Genomic DNA, 16,071 nt, shown 5'->3' on the forward strand with positions numbered 1-16,071 from the left:
GTTGACATGAAATAACTTGTCTCCTAACTTTTTGAGAAAATTGTTTGCTGTAGCATGCAAATATTAAATTGAAAAATTACATCTGGCAAACTTAAAGGTTTTTATTTTTGTAAGTTATGTAAATAGCAAGTGACTGATAAAGCCACTAAGCACAAAGATTCTCAAATCCTTGGATTTAATGTTTAAAGGAGGAAAGTAAAAAGAGAAAACATTGTGAGGAGCCAGAAAATTGAGAACAGGCAATACTGATGAAAAGGACATAAAGAAGGACAATTCTCCATCCCCAAATAAAAGGTTTATTGTGAATTGTCAATTGCTACAGGGCAGTGTCTTCTATTTTTCTATTTTCCTTTTCCCAAAACAGTAAAAATATTATGATGTAAATTGGGTGGTAAAAGATACAATCTGGCTTCTTTTCCCTCTGTGGATTATAAGCAACTCCACTGGGGCTTGACATGGAGACAGAATTGAACAACAAGAAGTTGCTGAAGTAACTACATTGTTCTATGAGATTTCGAGTGATTAAATTTTCTTCATTATTTTGTGTATTTTTCTGTGTGAATGTGTCTCTTTGTGTAGATGTCCATGAAGGTGCTTACTGAGATTTTCTGTCCTACCAGGTCCCATAGCAGTTTAGCCCCAAAGAAATCACACAGAGGTCTACATTAGTTATAAACTGATTGGGCTAGTAGCTCAGACTTCCTGTTAATTCTTATAACTTATATTAGCCCATTATTCTTGTCTATGTTAGCCATGTGGCTCAGTACCTTATTTGGCAAGGCAGTCACATTTTGCTTCTTCTGTGGATAGGTCACGACTGCATTTCAGCTTTCCTCTTCCAAGAATTTTCCTGTTCTCATCATCCCACCTCTACTTTCTGTCTGGTTGTCCCACCTATACTTCCTGCCTGGCTACTGTCCAATCAGCATTTATTTAAAATACAAGTGACAGAGTTCAGACCATTGTCCCACAGCATGAAGGCAAGAGCAGGTCAGTGAGAAGGAAGTGAGCCACCTGACATGGGGGTTGCGACCAAATTTGTGTTCACAAGCTTGTGAACCCTTAACTGCTGAGCTGTTTAAAGATTTGTCATCAGTCTTAGCAGGTCATATTGTTTATCATTAGCACCACCCACCATTTTTGTTAGCTATGCTTCTATACCTAACATATGGATATTGTTCCCAGCCTTATCTGTGGTAAGGGATACAATCATATTTTCCACAATTTTATGAGGACTGACCTCCAGGAAATATCCAAATATTTCATACATAATATTGGCAAAGAATTTAGCAGAAGGACTCTGTATTATAAACTTGTCATGGACCTGGTGGTGTACGCCTTCAACCCCAGTACTCAGGAGACAGTGACAAGTGGATTTCTTTGACTTCAAGGCCAGCCTGATCTACAAAGTGAGTTCCAGTAGAGGCAGGAAAACCTTGTTTTGAAAAAGCAACCCCCCAAACCAAACCAAACCAAACCAAAACAAACCAAAACAAAACAAAACAAAAGATCTCTCCCCCTAAAAGAAGTGTTACATTACTCATTAGGAAGGCTGAAATGAAAGAAAGTGATTTATGGATTGTAGATAGAGACTGCTTGTTTGTTCCCAGTCACCCAAACCCCAAATAATCACACAGAAACTGTATTCATTACAACACTGATTGGCCAATAGCTTAGGTTATTCCTGGCTAACTCTTCTATATTAAATTAACCCATTTTTATAAATCTGTGTATTGCCACTTGGTTGTGGCCTACCAGTAAGCTTCCATCCAACATCTGTTTCCTGAAGCAGCTACATGGTGTCTCCCTGACTCTGCCTTCTTTCTTCCAGCATTTAGCTTAGTTTCCTGCCTAACTGAATTCTTCCCTGCCTATAGGCCCAAGAAGATTCTCTATTAACCAATGGTAATAAAACACATTTACAGGATACAGAGGGGAATCCCATATCACCTCCTCTTTTCTGTCTAAATAAAAGGAATGTTTTAACTTCAACATAGTAAAATTACATATAACAAAACAGTTATCAAGCAAGAAGTATAGTTACAATATAATTCTTTAGTCTATTTACATTTGGTAAATTAAGGAAAATACTCTATCATCAATCCTATCTTTGTGAGTCTAAAGTTTTATATCTTATATATCTTTAATACTTTTAACTATCTTTCTTCAACTCCATCAAAGACTCCAGAAGGATATAATATTACCTAAGTTAACAAGAAGTGCATTGTAAGCAACTTTCAAAACTCTAGAATTGACAAAGATATCTTGCTGCCTGGAAAGTCACCCAAAGTTCCTCTGCAACACTAGGTATCCATCTTCAGCCAACAGGCCCATAGTATCTGGCAGACTTTTCCATGAAGTAGAAAATTTTAAAGACAATTTTACCTATATTGACAGTTTGTTAGTCACTTTTTTTCTGTGTAATCAAGAAGGTCTGGAAGTTCTTTCATGAAGCAGAAACCCCAAAGGACCATCTCACTTTTAGTCAAGTTTAGCTGTCAGTTTTCTGTGGGTCCTGTATATTCAATTCATATAGCATGACATCAAGCAGTTCAGGCAAGAGTAGTTTCTTGCTCAAATGCCTCACAAACTCCATGAAGAACCTTTTCCAGGCCCATCATTCTCTTGAAATAGATTAGTGCTGCCAGGAGCAGATGTGTCATGAAATTGTCATGAAAATTTCTTAGTTCCTTAAAAATTCTTAAATATCATATTCTGTTGTTCTTTTAAAGGTTTGAAGAACACTTACCCATCTGAATTATACCTCTGTACTTTTAAAATACCTAATTAACATGACTATACACTTGACTACTATAAATGACCATCTATTAACCTGTATTTCTTTATTATACAGTATGTTTTTAAATGAGCTGTCTAAACATAATACCTTGAAGAAGAGCAGAAATACATATAACAAAATTGACCTTAAATTTATATCAATAAACCAAGATCAATACCAATACAAAGTATTTATCTCTATATCATATCCCAGTTTAAATGAAAACAAACATGTATAAACATTATTTGTGAATTTGGGTGTAGTTCTCTCCAAACTATTTTCTGCTTTTTGTTGGGCAAAATATTTTGGGGACTTTATGGAGCCCTTTCATAAGGTTTTGGTCCACCAAACCAAATTAGTCTGGAAGGAATCGACAGGTTCTCATCCTCTGTGGAAACAAAAAACCGAACCTCTTTTCCAAAGCAACATATCCTTAGACCCAAATTTTATAGTCAAAATACCTTTAAAATATATATGTTAGTTTAGTTTAGCAGCCCATAAAATGAAATGTCTCTCTGTACTTAACTCATAAATGGTCAAAAAATTTAAAGAATAAACAATAATATACATAATCCAGACTCTCTGTATATTTTCCATCTCTGCATGCCTTATATTTTTAATGCCTCTAATATATAACTATCTGAATTCTGTCTCTTTAATGACTTTGCATTTTTTATAACTGCTTATATTCTATTTCCTCTTTCAAGCCTATATATATTTATCTAACAGTATGACCCATTTAGAGGTCTTTTTCATCTGAATCTGTCTTTATTTTCTATCTGTAATTATTTTCTATCTGTAATTATTTTCTGACCAGGAGCACTTTTTTAAAAATGTTAAGCAGGCATGGCTAGGATCATCTCTGCAATCCTGCCTGTTGGCTCTGCCCAGTCCAACATGATGAAAGCATGCTTGCTGCCTGTGAGAGCTTTGCATGCTGCCCCAGCTCAAGGATTGTTGTAAGTCTATATCACCATTAAGTAACTAGTAGCGTGCTGTTCACAATCCCCATTTAAGTGCTCAACCTCCTGAAAAAGTCAGAGTTCATGATGCCTGCATATACCAGGAAGCCACCATTTATTTATGCTGAGTCAGTAAGCCTTCTGTTAAAGGAGCCGCTGCACTCCTGCTTGAAGCTAGCAAACAGAGCCTATCTGAAAAAATGCAGCTACCTAGAAACTGAACTTAATTCTGTGTTTTTGTGCCTAGAATTCTTTCCAAGCTCTCTCAGATTTTATGTGAATGTAGTCAGCACATGTTGATGCACCAGAGACTGCTTACTTTTATCCAGCCACCCAGACCCCAAATAATCACTCAGAAACTGTATTAATTACAACACTGCTTGGCCAATAGCTGAGACATATTACTGGCTAAGTTGTCTAAATTAAATTAACAAATTTCTATTAATCTGTGTATTGCCACATGGTTGTGGCCTACTGGTAGGTTTCTGTCTGGCATCTGTCTCCTGTAGCTGCTAGTTCTATTTAAGTTGTAAGGAGATAATAGTTCAACGTATAATATTTCTGTATATTTATACTGATACATACAGTCATACCATTATATAATCTGGTTTACAGGAATAATATCATGAAGTTTCTTTTAACAGGCTATTAGGATGGCTCATTAGGTAATAAAACTTTAGATGAAAGCAAAAGGACCTGAGTTCAAATCTCCAGCACTCATGTAAAATCCTGGGTATGACTGTGTATAACTATAACCTCAGTCTTGGAGGACAGAGAAAAGCAGAGCCTTAAAACATTTTGGCTGACAAGTTTAGGTGAAAAGGCAAGACTGTAGTTCAGATGAGAGACCCTGAGATCCTGTCTGAAAAAAAATAGAGAAGAGAACAATAGTAGAAAACACCTAGTATGGAGCTCTGGTCTATACTAACTGCACTATATAAACAAACGATGTAGGATATGTCTCACATGCATACACCATACAAAGACAAACATATGTAAATCTGTGTCCTTGGATGATTCTGAAATAAAGAGAAGTCAAGCTGTTGGTGCTCCCTTGGACAGAGGGCAGGTTTTTATTCTAAGATTACATGAGTAAATGAATGTAGACTGAAATGGAAAATAGAAGTTTTTTGGGAATGAAACCATGCTGATTCTAATGAGGAATCATCCAAGGACACATTGAGAGAATACTATCCCCCAGTAGCCACTAAGGATGAGGGAAAAGAGTTATGAGCTCCTGTTTCGAGAACTAAGATTTTTTTCACTGTTGTGAGAGAGGCTGATTCAATGTCCTCATTAAAATCTAAAGTGCTTCCTATGCTGGGCTTAAAACTAGGTGGCAAATACACAGAAAAATTTTGGCTCTAATAAAGAATTTCATTTTAGATCGTCCAAGGAATTTTTAAAAGTCAAAAAAATAGATTTAGAGATTGATTTCTACTCAGGTAGCTGCTAGAATTATAAATAACCATTAAACCTAAGAGATCTGCAGCATATTAGGAGGAAAATAACAACTGTCAATATAACAACAGGATACAATATAGACAGTTCAAGTATAAAACCTATAAAGTGTACAATTTTATCTGAGAGTTTGTAAATTGACCACATAACAGCATTAAATTTTTAAGTTCTGAAAAAATGAGATAACATACAGAGGCTAATTGTTGAGAAAAGAAGCCAATAAACAAGATGAAATGTATTAATTTAACTTTGTGTTAAGACTTTGTTAACACTTGACAGCTTATGTTTTGAATTCCCACATTTGATTACAAAGTGTGACTTTGGAAATTAGGACAGCTGGTCCTGGTCAGTTTCTGTTAATGCATATTTTTCTTGAAGGAAAACATTTCAAGTTCAGTATGATGGCATGTGCCTGCACTCCCATCACTCAGGAGGTTAAGGTAGGAATACCACAAGTTGGAAACTAGCCTGTACTACCTAGTATATCCTATGCTGAACTTGCCTGTCTAATAAGACCATGTACCAAACAGAACAAAACAAATCAAAACAAGCAGAATATTTAGAGTATTCAGTATCCCATTTCTACTGTCTTTTTTTCATTCTCTCAAAGTCATTCCTTATATTTCTTTAAAAATTCATCATCTCTACAATTTCACCAACATGTTATGCATGCTCTTCATGCACATGTGTACATAGTTCTGTTATTTTCAAAAACCTTGAAAAGTGAAGTCATATCCCTTAAAGATCCTATAGCCTCAACTTTAATAAATCAACATAATCTTCAATTATAGTCTAAATATAAACCTTTATACTCCCAGATAAGTGTAGTTCTATCCCTCCATCAAGGAGCATCACAGAAAACCATAACTGGTCAATGCAGAATTGTGGATCTTTGTCATAACTGATACATTTTCAGCACATCTCCTGCAGCTAAGACTTGGGGATCATTGCAGAAGAGATGTTGGGGCAGAAAAATTGTAACAGCCAGAGAAATGCACAATTTTCTGACTTGTGACTTCACACTCATTGACTTGCATTTTGATAAGGAAAAAGAATTTTCTAGTTTATAAATGACGAATACTCAATACATACATCCATTGTTTTTTAATTAGTAGAGAATTATTATTTGAATTTTTTTCTTTTGATGTTAACATCTAGAACGTAATTGGTTTTTTATTATAAATAAATATGTAGTTTTCTCAAGTATGAGAATGGAAATACTGCTGTGACTTCATGTGACAAATTCAATTCAACCATACTGATGAAGTAATGTTATGCTGAAAAATTTAAATTTTAATATAAATAACTTCACAGATTATTGCACAATTTATCAATAAATTGGATAGATAGGGGACATATAGGTAAGTGACAGATAGATTGATAAATGGTAAGTAAAGCTTAATTGTCAAAGGGAGCAATTATAATATAAATAGCACTCTTTGGAAGACAAAGGGAGGAAATCATATTTTCAATCTTTGTCAAAAAATGTTTAAAATAAAAGACAGCAATTCATTGTTTGTTGAAAGATGACTCACTAAATAGATTGCTGACAGAAGTAGGGAGTAAAATTTAGCAGACAAGGGGAAGCAAGGGAGTGTATGTTGGGAGAACTGAAGCTAGCTGATACGGAGCCTATTTCTCAGAAGATTGAGAGCAACTGGGATTAGAGGATGTGAAAGACACTGAAGAAAATCATAGATTGACTTAACTTGACCTGTGGGGAATGGAAAGCTATGGAAGATGTGCCAGGTAAGAGACAACATGAACTTATAGCTGTTTTAGAAATTTAATTTTTATAAATTAAGGAGAATTAATTATAAACAAGAAAATTTGTATTATAATAATCAGTTGAGAAATAATTATTTCCACTCCAAAAGAGAGTCAGAAATATGTGAATAAAGTAGAGAATGACAGATTGATTTGAAATATGGGATTGGAAGGACTGGTTTGATGTTTGACTTTATTAATGTAGTGTTACAGAGCTTAGATTTTATTGGGGCAGGAGGGATTACCATAACACAAATGTTAGGCTTCTGAGTATTTTAACACAAGTTTTTTTTTTTTAAAAGTTATAGGATTTTGTTTACATTTTCAAAAGTATACTAAAAATAAGTTTGCCTTTATGACAGTCACTAATATGATTGTTCATTATTCTACTTTCCTATGCTTCCTAGCAGTTAATTTTCAGATTAATGCTTTATATTTTTTCCTTGTGTTTCCAATCGGTTTTTCTTTCTTCATTTTAAGATGTTTATTTAGTAAAGACTTCTATATTTTTTCCTATATTCATTCAGCTGAATGTTAGATTAGAAGATCAAAAAATAAAAATAAAAAGGAGGTAACCTATCGTGTGGGAAATTTATTAACAGAATGAGAAAAAAATACATCATGGATGGTTTTGCTGAGGTAAAGAGAAAATGATTGAGTCTTGAGATATTTTTGACAAGGTGAGTGTATGTGTTTGTGTGTGTGTGTGTGACTTATGTTTTTGTGTGTTAAAAGACATTGCTTTCTATTTCATAAAACTATATCAAACCATTTAGATTAGCTTTGACCCTAAGTGTATATTAGATTCGTTTTATATATCTTTCTTATGGATGCACACATATATTTGCATGTTATTTTTTATACTTATTTGTATGTTATATTTTAAAATTACATACTTGAATAATGATAAAATATAAAACAATATTTGTATATTCTTAATAAAGTAAAATTGCAATATTTTTTGGTAATTTGTTTGTTTCAAACTCCACTACCAATATACAGATATATGTACTATCATGAGTACAGCATTACATATTAGACATTAGTAACCATTATAATAATTTGCAGTGCCAACAGTCTACACTGTGTGTGTGAGTACATATGCAAGTGTGTATGTTTGCTCATGTGGGTGTGGCATGTACAATTTTTAGCAGGTGTTTGAAGGTCTGGTATATTTCTAAGTTGTTCTCCACCTTCCTTTTTAAAGCATGATATTTCAATAAACCCAGAGCTCACTAATTTGCCTAGACTTTCTGGTCAATGGTATGCAAAGATCTCCCAGTCTTTGACATCAGAGCCTCTAGCCTTTTGTTTATAGGTATACAATGCTGTGCCAGGCTTTTATTTGGTTGTCAGTGGCTAACACTCATTATCTCTGACAGCACATATTATTAAGCTGTCTCTTAAGCACTGACCACCCAATTTTTATAAGTAAAAATTAAACAGCATTATTTACTATTTGTAAATGTTTGTTAAAAACAATATCAAGGAAATGAAACAAAGTAATCCTAAATATTTAACAGCTTTATAGAAAAATTAGAAGGTGCTATCTTTGAGTAATGACTTACTTGTTATCTTATTAAATTATTTAAGGCATGGAGTCATGCACGAAGCTATATACCCTTGCCAGTATTTGGGCTAATACATATCTGTATTTAATGTCTGTGATTATGTGATGAACTAAAATTTTCATATATTACAAATGTTCCTAAAGATTTTGGATTATGGAAAGGGGAGTGAGAAGGTAAAAATTCTTCATGAATAAATAAAAGAAAAAAGAAAAGCTATTTATATAGAAGTCTCAATGTATTCTGTCAAGAGCTCCCCCTAAGGTTTATATCTCATTCAATTCTTCATCCTTGTATAACTATAAATTAATATGCTTCTAAAAATCACTACTTTGGAGATAATGTGGTTAACAAATGCTCAACCATCTGGGTTGCTAACTAACAATATTACCTGAGCAATTAATGGCTTTGACAGTAAGGAATCCACTTAGAGGAGCAAAATGGAAGTTTTATTGAATTTCTGTTCTACAAAAATGAGTGGCATGGTCTATAGCATCTAGTCTCCAAAAGGATATAAACTTTGAGCATATCAGCCCATTTCCAGTGCTAAAACTTAATGGTGGGGGTATAATGATGTTTTGCAAGATCCATATCAGTCTTAATTATATTTTTCTACAATATCTTTATTTATTTATTGAAGAATGTTAATCACTTGAAGGGATGATTGGCAGTATTGAATGCTCAGTGGACAGGCTTCTGAACCGATTCTATGTTAGTCTTAGGATGTCATCGTTCCCTCTAACTGGCCCTCCCTTGAAAATGATTTTTTTTTTGCCTTTGAATGAGTTGGTTTAATTCAAAGTGATACAGAATTCAGAATACAACAAAGACGAAACAGCAGGTTCTGGCAGGATTCCAGACTGAGTTCACTTTCAATTCACAGCTGAGGTAGGAACTGCTGGACACTAGAGACAATGAGTCATTGTATTATTTATTTTATTATTCTTTTTTTACAAAAGTTTATTACAATGTACAACAGGCTCCAGGATAACACTTCATTCTAACTATAGGGGGCAATGGTGTTGTAGTAGGGAATCCAGATGTTTATCAGGCTCCAGGATAACACTTCATTCTAGCTGTAGATGGCAAAGATGTTATGGCAGGGAATCCAGATGTTTAAATAGGAATGGAAGAGGGTCACCATCATGAGGAACAGCTTACTTTTTGCCAGATTTCTTAATTCTACCTTTGGCCAGGGGTCTCTTCCACGTGGCCTTGGCTTTTAGCTCCTCAAGTTTCTTCTGTTCCTCTTTTTGTTTCTGCTTGAAAACCTTATCTTCCTCATCCATTTCCTTGGCCTGCTTCTTGAGCTGTTTCAAAGGCTTCTTTTTGCCACCTTCCCGGCCTGACATGTTGCCTCCAAACACCCCCTTCTCCAGACCCTGATGAAATTTTTTTGTTCCCAAATGAATAGGACATCAGAGTCATGCCTAGAGAAATAAGACAACATATAATAATAGTAATAGTGCTAAAGCATAATTAACAGTTTATCATTTTACTGTTGTTTTTCTATTAGAAATTAGAAGTATTTTCTTGTGTTTGTTCTTCTGTCAGTGAAACAAATCTTCTACATACCTGAGTCTTTGAGATGGTTGATGTTTTAGCTCTCAAATAGTAAATTATAACCTAGAGATAGGTACACACATATCTGGAAGGACATTGTATTTGACATATATAACATTTTCTGAGAAACTAACTTCTGAATGCTTAGCTTTTTTTTCATATTGACTGTTATTCAGTTCCAATTATTTTTCTCTTTCCCTCCACCATCTTCTTTCTCTCCCCCACCCTTCCTCATTTCCTTCACCCTTCTTCCTTCCCTTTCCTCCCCTCCCTTCCTCATTTCCTCCACTCTTTTTTTCTTCCCTGATCCACCCTTTCTCATTTTCTCCATCCTTCTTCCCCTCTTTCATTATTTCCTTCTTCTCTCCTTCCTTCCTTCCTTCCTTCCTTCCTTCCTTCCTTCCTTCCTTCCTTCCTTCCTTCCTTCCCCTCTTCCTCTTCTTTTTTGCTTCTCCCCTCCTCTCTACTTCCTTTTCTCTCCTCTCACCTTATCTTTTTTATACCAAATAATACTTCTATTAAATTATTTTACAGATGAACTGTGAAGGTATTTCTATGCAGAAAAGAATCCCTTCTATAATTTCTATGTAAACCCCTCAGGATTGAGTTTGATAGCTAAATGTCTGTCTGAAACTTAGCTCTTAAACAAAAAGTATTTTAATTAATAGAAGTAGTATCCTGACCATTTTTTGGGGTCAAATCAATAGATGGACTCCACTGAAATAATAATTAAGCACTAAATATCACAGATATACAAGAATTAAAGAACTATAGAATTAAAAGATGTTATGCCCTGTCTTGATACTTCTGAAGATTAAAGGTATTTATCCATTTTTTTCTTGTCAGAATATTTGAGGTTTTAATTACTTTCTGATTCCACTGAAGTACTATGTATGTGAGTAGTGGTCTTTTCTCTTATATGGATTTTTAATTACTGTTTTTAAACTTTTAAATTGTTCGAGAATTTCATGCAGCTCATGATGTATTTTGATTGAGCCCATGATCATCTCCTTTTCCCTCCCCTTTATAGCACTGCCTATCCTTCCTTCGATTGTTTAATTTCTCTTCCCACTATTTTTCCCTATCAGCTTCTTTTCCTCTTCATGTTTTTTTTAACTGATTGATTTCACTTGTTGCTTCCTGTGTACATACATTGTGAAGCCATTCTCTAGATGATGAACAGCAACTTCTCAAGGACCACATCCCTGAAGGAATTGGACTCTCACATCCCCATAAGCTATCAGTTGCTAAGAGATCCACAGATGGAGTGGACTTGATCAGACATTTTTCCTAGACAGTCTGGAAATCTGGCTGGCTTGATCCAGAGCAGGACATACACATGCAGTCACCACTGTTAGGAGCTCATCTGTGAAATAGTGCTGTCATTACTGAAGAATACCATTTGCTTGCAGACATCCACTACCTCTGCGGCTTACAATGTTTCTGCACTGCTGTCTTGGTCCTTTGGTTTTGATTAAATAGCCCCAGTGAAATCTGCACTGAAACAGATGGAGAAAAGCACCTCATTCTTATGTCTTCTATCTTTTATAAGATACATTTGTAGGATAAAATATTTCAAACTCTGGGAAGATATACTATATGTACACAAACACAAACATACAAACACACATGAGCGTTCTTATACAGAAAGGTACTATTTTACATTGACTTTTGGAACTTTGTTCTCATGCTGAATGTTGTGACAAGAAAAAAAACTGACTAAATATGTGTTTGAAACCTCATTCAATTCTCTCAAGATAATGTCGGTATCTAGAACTATACTCTTCCAAATAAATTTCTTTCTTGGAATACACAAGTGCTAAATTTCTACATGGAAGATGAGGCCACACCATAAAGAAAAGTTACTTGTTTGAATTTACAGTTGCTCAAGAAAGATGTACTACAAACTTATTTTTGTGTAGTGCTATTTCTAAATAAAGTCACCAGATGAATTGAAATGTTAATGTTTAAAGCTTTGTAACTGCCAATTGTCCATAAAATGATAAATACCTCTAGAAGTGTGGTAATAAAATGTCTAACAAAATTATAAAGGGCATATTTCTATGAACATGTGCTTGGAAGGGTATTATAAATTATACTCTCACCATAATTAAGAAAGAAACAGGAGATTCGTTTTCTTCCTATTCTAATACTAAGCGCACAAGCACTTGTCCATAGCATATTTCAGAGACAGTTTCTATTGTCAAATATTCATCCTTAATGACTCATTGTTTTAGACTAATGAATTTTAAAATTAATTTGTTTACCAAGTATGTGAAAAATATTAATTATTATTTCAAGTGAGAAAAATCAAGTTTAACATCTGAATATATTTTTTTACATTTTCTTTGATCCAGATGTTCACCTTTGCAACTTTTTAGGTGTTGTATGTTTTTCATTTCTGTTTATTGTTTGCATTAAAGCATGCTGCAGGAACAAGTATTTGATACAATGACACTGTATTTAAAAAACTGGAATCTAATAGTTTTAATCAGTCATAAATCTTGTTGTATTTTTAAAGATTTATTTATTTTTAATTGTGTGTGCATGTATGCACATGCATGCCCATTAATTCACATGCATGAACATGAATGCATGTGACTATGGAGGCCAGAGACACTGGGTTCCTTGCAGGTATTGTTCAACGGGTTGTGAGTCCCCAAATATTGGAAACTTGAGCTAACTTGGATCTACTGCAAAAGCACATTGTGATCTTAACTACACAACCATATTTAAAGCTTAATCTTTGTTATTTTTATTTTATGTTAAAAAATGGTAATCCCCCATAATATTGCCCAAAATGTCTTATTATATCTCTTTAATGATAAGTACCTCTTCTTAAAAGATTTAGTTCATTTTTAATTTTGTACATGTGTATATATCTCTGCACACTAGAGTGTGTGTATGTGTATGCACACCGGAGTACAGGTGGCCTTGGAGGTTAAACTTGGGTCCTCTGCTGAGTAATTTCTCCAGCATGAACATTTACATATTAACTGAATAACATTTCTATACAGAAATATAATTTTTACCTATAAATTTAAACTACATGTTTAAATTGCCAATTTTTTAATCATGGTTTGATGTTGACCTTTTTGGAAAATGTTTTTATGACAATCTTGTGAAAAACCTAAATTATGTCAGAGAATACATGAAGATTGCCTAGTTGTAACAGGGTGGCATCTCAGGAGAACAGATGTTAACAGGAAGCCAAGTTTGTGAAGAATTTAATGGAAAATAATTACTGTAAGAAGACATGATCAAAGGTATTTGATAATGAGTCGCTTTGTAACCTTGGGGCATAGCCTTTGAAGCCTCTCAGGTCCCAGTATTGAACACAGAACAATTATTGCCCTAAAGAGGGATCAAGTGCCCAGGAATTGATAAGATTCACATGCAGTTTGTTGTTCTGTCATTGGCTAAGTGTCATATTTACAAGAACATCTATTTACTCTAGAAACCGAGATGGACCCTGAATTAGTTATCAGCTAAGGTCTATCAAGTTATCACTGTGACAAAAGTGGCTGGAAAGTCCATTCTTGTTTTTGTTTAGGCAAGGCATCACTGCTTAGCCCTAGCTGGCTGGGCACTTCCTACATAGAACAGTTCGGACTTGAACTGACAGAATTCCTCCCATTTCTCCCTTCTGTCTACTAGACAAACACTATAAGAGACAGCAAGAAACTTGTCCTTTAAGAATTTGTGTGGCTTATTGTTATGTCTGACAGTGACCAATATTTTGGCTGTATATATACACACACACACAGAGACACACACACACACTCACATACCCACATGATCTCGGAACTATAACATATAAATTGACAATTTTTCTTCCCCTTAAGTATCACTTTTATAGCTTCTGGTAGATTTAGCTCATGGTATAAACCAAACAAACATTCCTTAAGATGGGTTAGAGAGAAGGTTCAATTTTTTAAGGCTATGTTTACAATAAATATATAATATGGTGAGGGTGTAGTAGCCATGATAATTTCAGAATTCCTGAATTTTTTTCAACTAGGAACTTAAAGCTAATATCATTTTTGTAATGCATTAAAGTATCAAATTGGTGTACTACGCTAGCTATGGCTATACCCTGTAGCTTTCAAATACTACCAAGCATTCATACTTGTAGTTTATGAAATTGTGAACACTATTGTCCTGTAATATGACTCCTTTCTTGTGGAGACACAGCTACAGTCTTAACTTCCTCTTTTATGTGAAATCAATGACAGATCAAACCAATAATCACAACAAAGTACAACTTAGTGAATCAATGCATTTATTGGGATTAATTACAGGAGCATGGGTAAGGTGTTCCTTACAGCAACAGGTATGAAGGCCTTCCCTGTATGGGTGATGGCTTACAAATGCTGAAACTCTGGATGTCACTACACCAATTGCAGGCTGCTTGTCAAGTTGGAAAGTGTTTGTCATCTTATGAAACCTGCTGCTTATGTGTTATTGGAGAGTGAAGGACTTTGTGTATCTTATAAGTTCCTGAGACTTTTGGTTTGGTTTTGTTTTCCTGAAATTTAAGGATTTTCCCCATTTAGAAATTTCTGACTCTTCATGAACCCCTTTTTAGGACTTGTGTGTGTCTTAATGACCCTTTTAAGAATTAATCCAGGCTTTTTTGAATTTTTTTTGCTTTATAAATAATACCATTCAAAATTACCACTTTTTCCCCTCCTCCCATTTCCCTTTCCCTCTTCCTCCCCCTTCCCCTCCAGTCCTAAGAGAGGGCAGGGTACCCTGCCCTGTGGGAAGTCCAAGGCCCTCCCCCTTTATTCAGGCCTAGGAAAGTGTTCATCCAAACAGACTAGGATCCCAAAAAGCCAGTACATGTAGTAGAGACAAATCCCAGCGCCATTATCATAAGCTTCTCAGTCAGCCTCCATGGTCAGCCACATTCAGAGAGTTCGGTTTGATCACATGCTTGTTCAGTCTAGCTGGTTTTGTGAGCTCCCATTAGATCAGGCACACTGTCTCAGTGGGTGGACTAACCCATCGTGGTCCTGACTTCCTTGCTCGTCTTCTCCTTCCTTTTGCTCTTCAAATGGCTTTAAAAATAACAGAATCCTAAAGAACTTCCCTCCATCATGGTATATTTAAACTCAGAAGAAATTATCATAGCTCTTTCTACATGTCTTTCACTATAAGGTAGGTTCAAATATTCATTTTCTACTGGAACCCATAGCCAGTAGCTCTTTTCTGAAAACTGTTATTTTCTGTATAGGCTTAGCTCCAAAACCCAGATGATGTTTTTTTGGGTTTTTTTTTTTTTTTTTTTTTTTTGTGAGTTTTGCCCTACTGAGGTTTTTCAAACAGATCTAATATATTTTTTCATTATGGAAATACATAATACAATACAGTTTGTTGGAACCTATAGCCTGAGCAATAGGTAGATGATACCAGGACCTTTCTTTTATCTGATCACATTCAGATTGCTAGTACTCATACCAAGCTGTATTTGGCCAGAAAAGTGCTTCTTAGTGGGATATCTGCTCTCCTTAGGTTTGGAGTTCTTAGTCTGGGACTTCTTTTATTAGTAAGAGAACAAGATAAAGCACTTAAGTGTTTGTTTTGTGGGGTGTATTGATATTCCTATGATGATGGACTTCTGTTATATTTATCCAAAGTATCATTGCATGGTTATTCATGTATACTCTGTAGAGTATATTTAGCAAGGCCATCTCCAGAAAGCTATCTCTTATCTACCTTGCTAAATTGGCATGATGACATCATCAAAACAAATCAATGTGATGTTCTGTGAAATGTTATTTGAGCTCTATTACCACAGGGGAACTAATTACTGTGATTTATCCAAATGTGGACTTCTCCTCACTTTTCTCTATCGTGTGCTACCAGAGATCCTCAGGTCATTGCCTATACATTACTTATGTGAGACGATCTTCTGTCTTCTTAGTATTGCTATCATGCATGGTGACTATGACTGGCCAGATTGCAT

The 16,071-nt window shown here is 34.8% G+C and overlaps 1 protein-coding gene across 1 annotated transcript; it reads right to left on the reverse strand.

Moving 5' to 3' along the window:
- Positions 1-9,694: 9,694 nt before the first annotated feature.
- Positions 9,695-9,889, reverse strand: LOC119824566 (translation machinery-associated protein 7-like). Its single transcript, XM_038344764.1, has one exon. It carries the CDS (start codon positions 9,887-9,889, stop codon positions 9,695-9,697), a length of 195 nt encoding a protein of 64 aa, XP_038200692.1.
- Positions 9,890-16,071: the final 6,182 nt, after the last annotated feature.

The sequence above is a fragment of the Arvicola amphibius genome, chromosome 10 (genome assembly GCF_903992535.2).
Source record: "Arvicola amphibius chromosome 10, mArvAmp1.2, whole genome shotgun sequence".
Taxonomy (NCBI): domain Eukaryota; kingdom Metazoa; phylum Chordata; class Mammalia; order Rodentia; family Cricetidae; genus Arvicola; species Arvicola amphibius.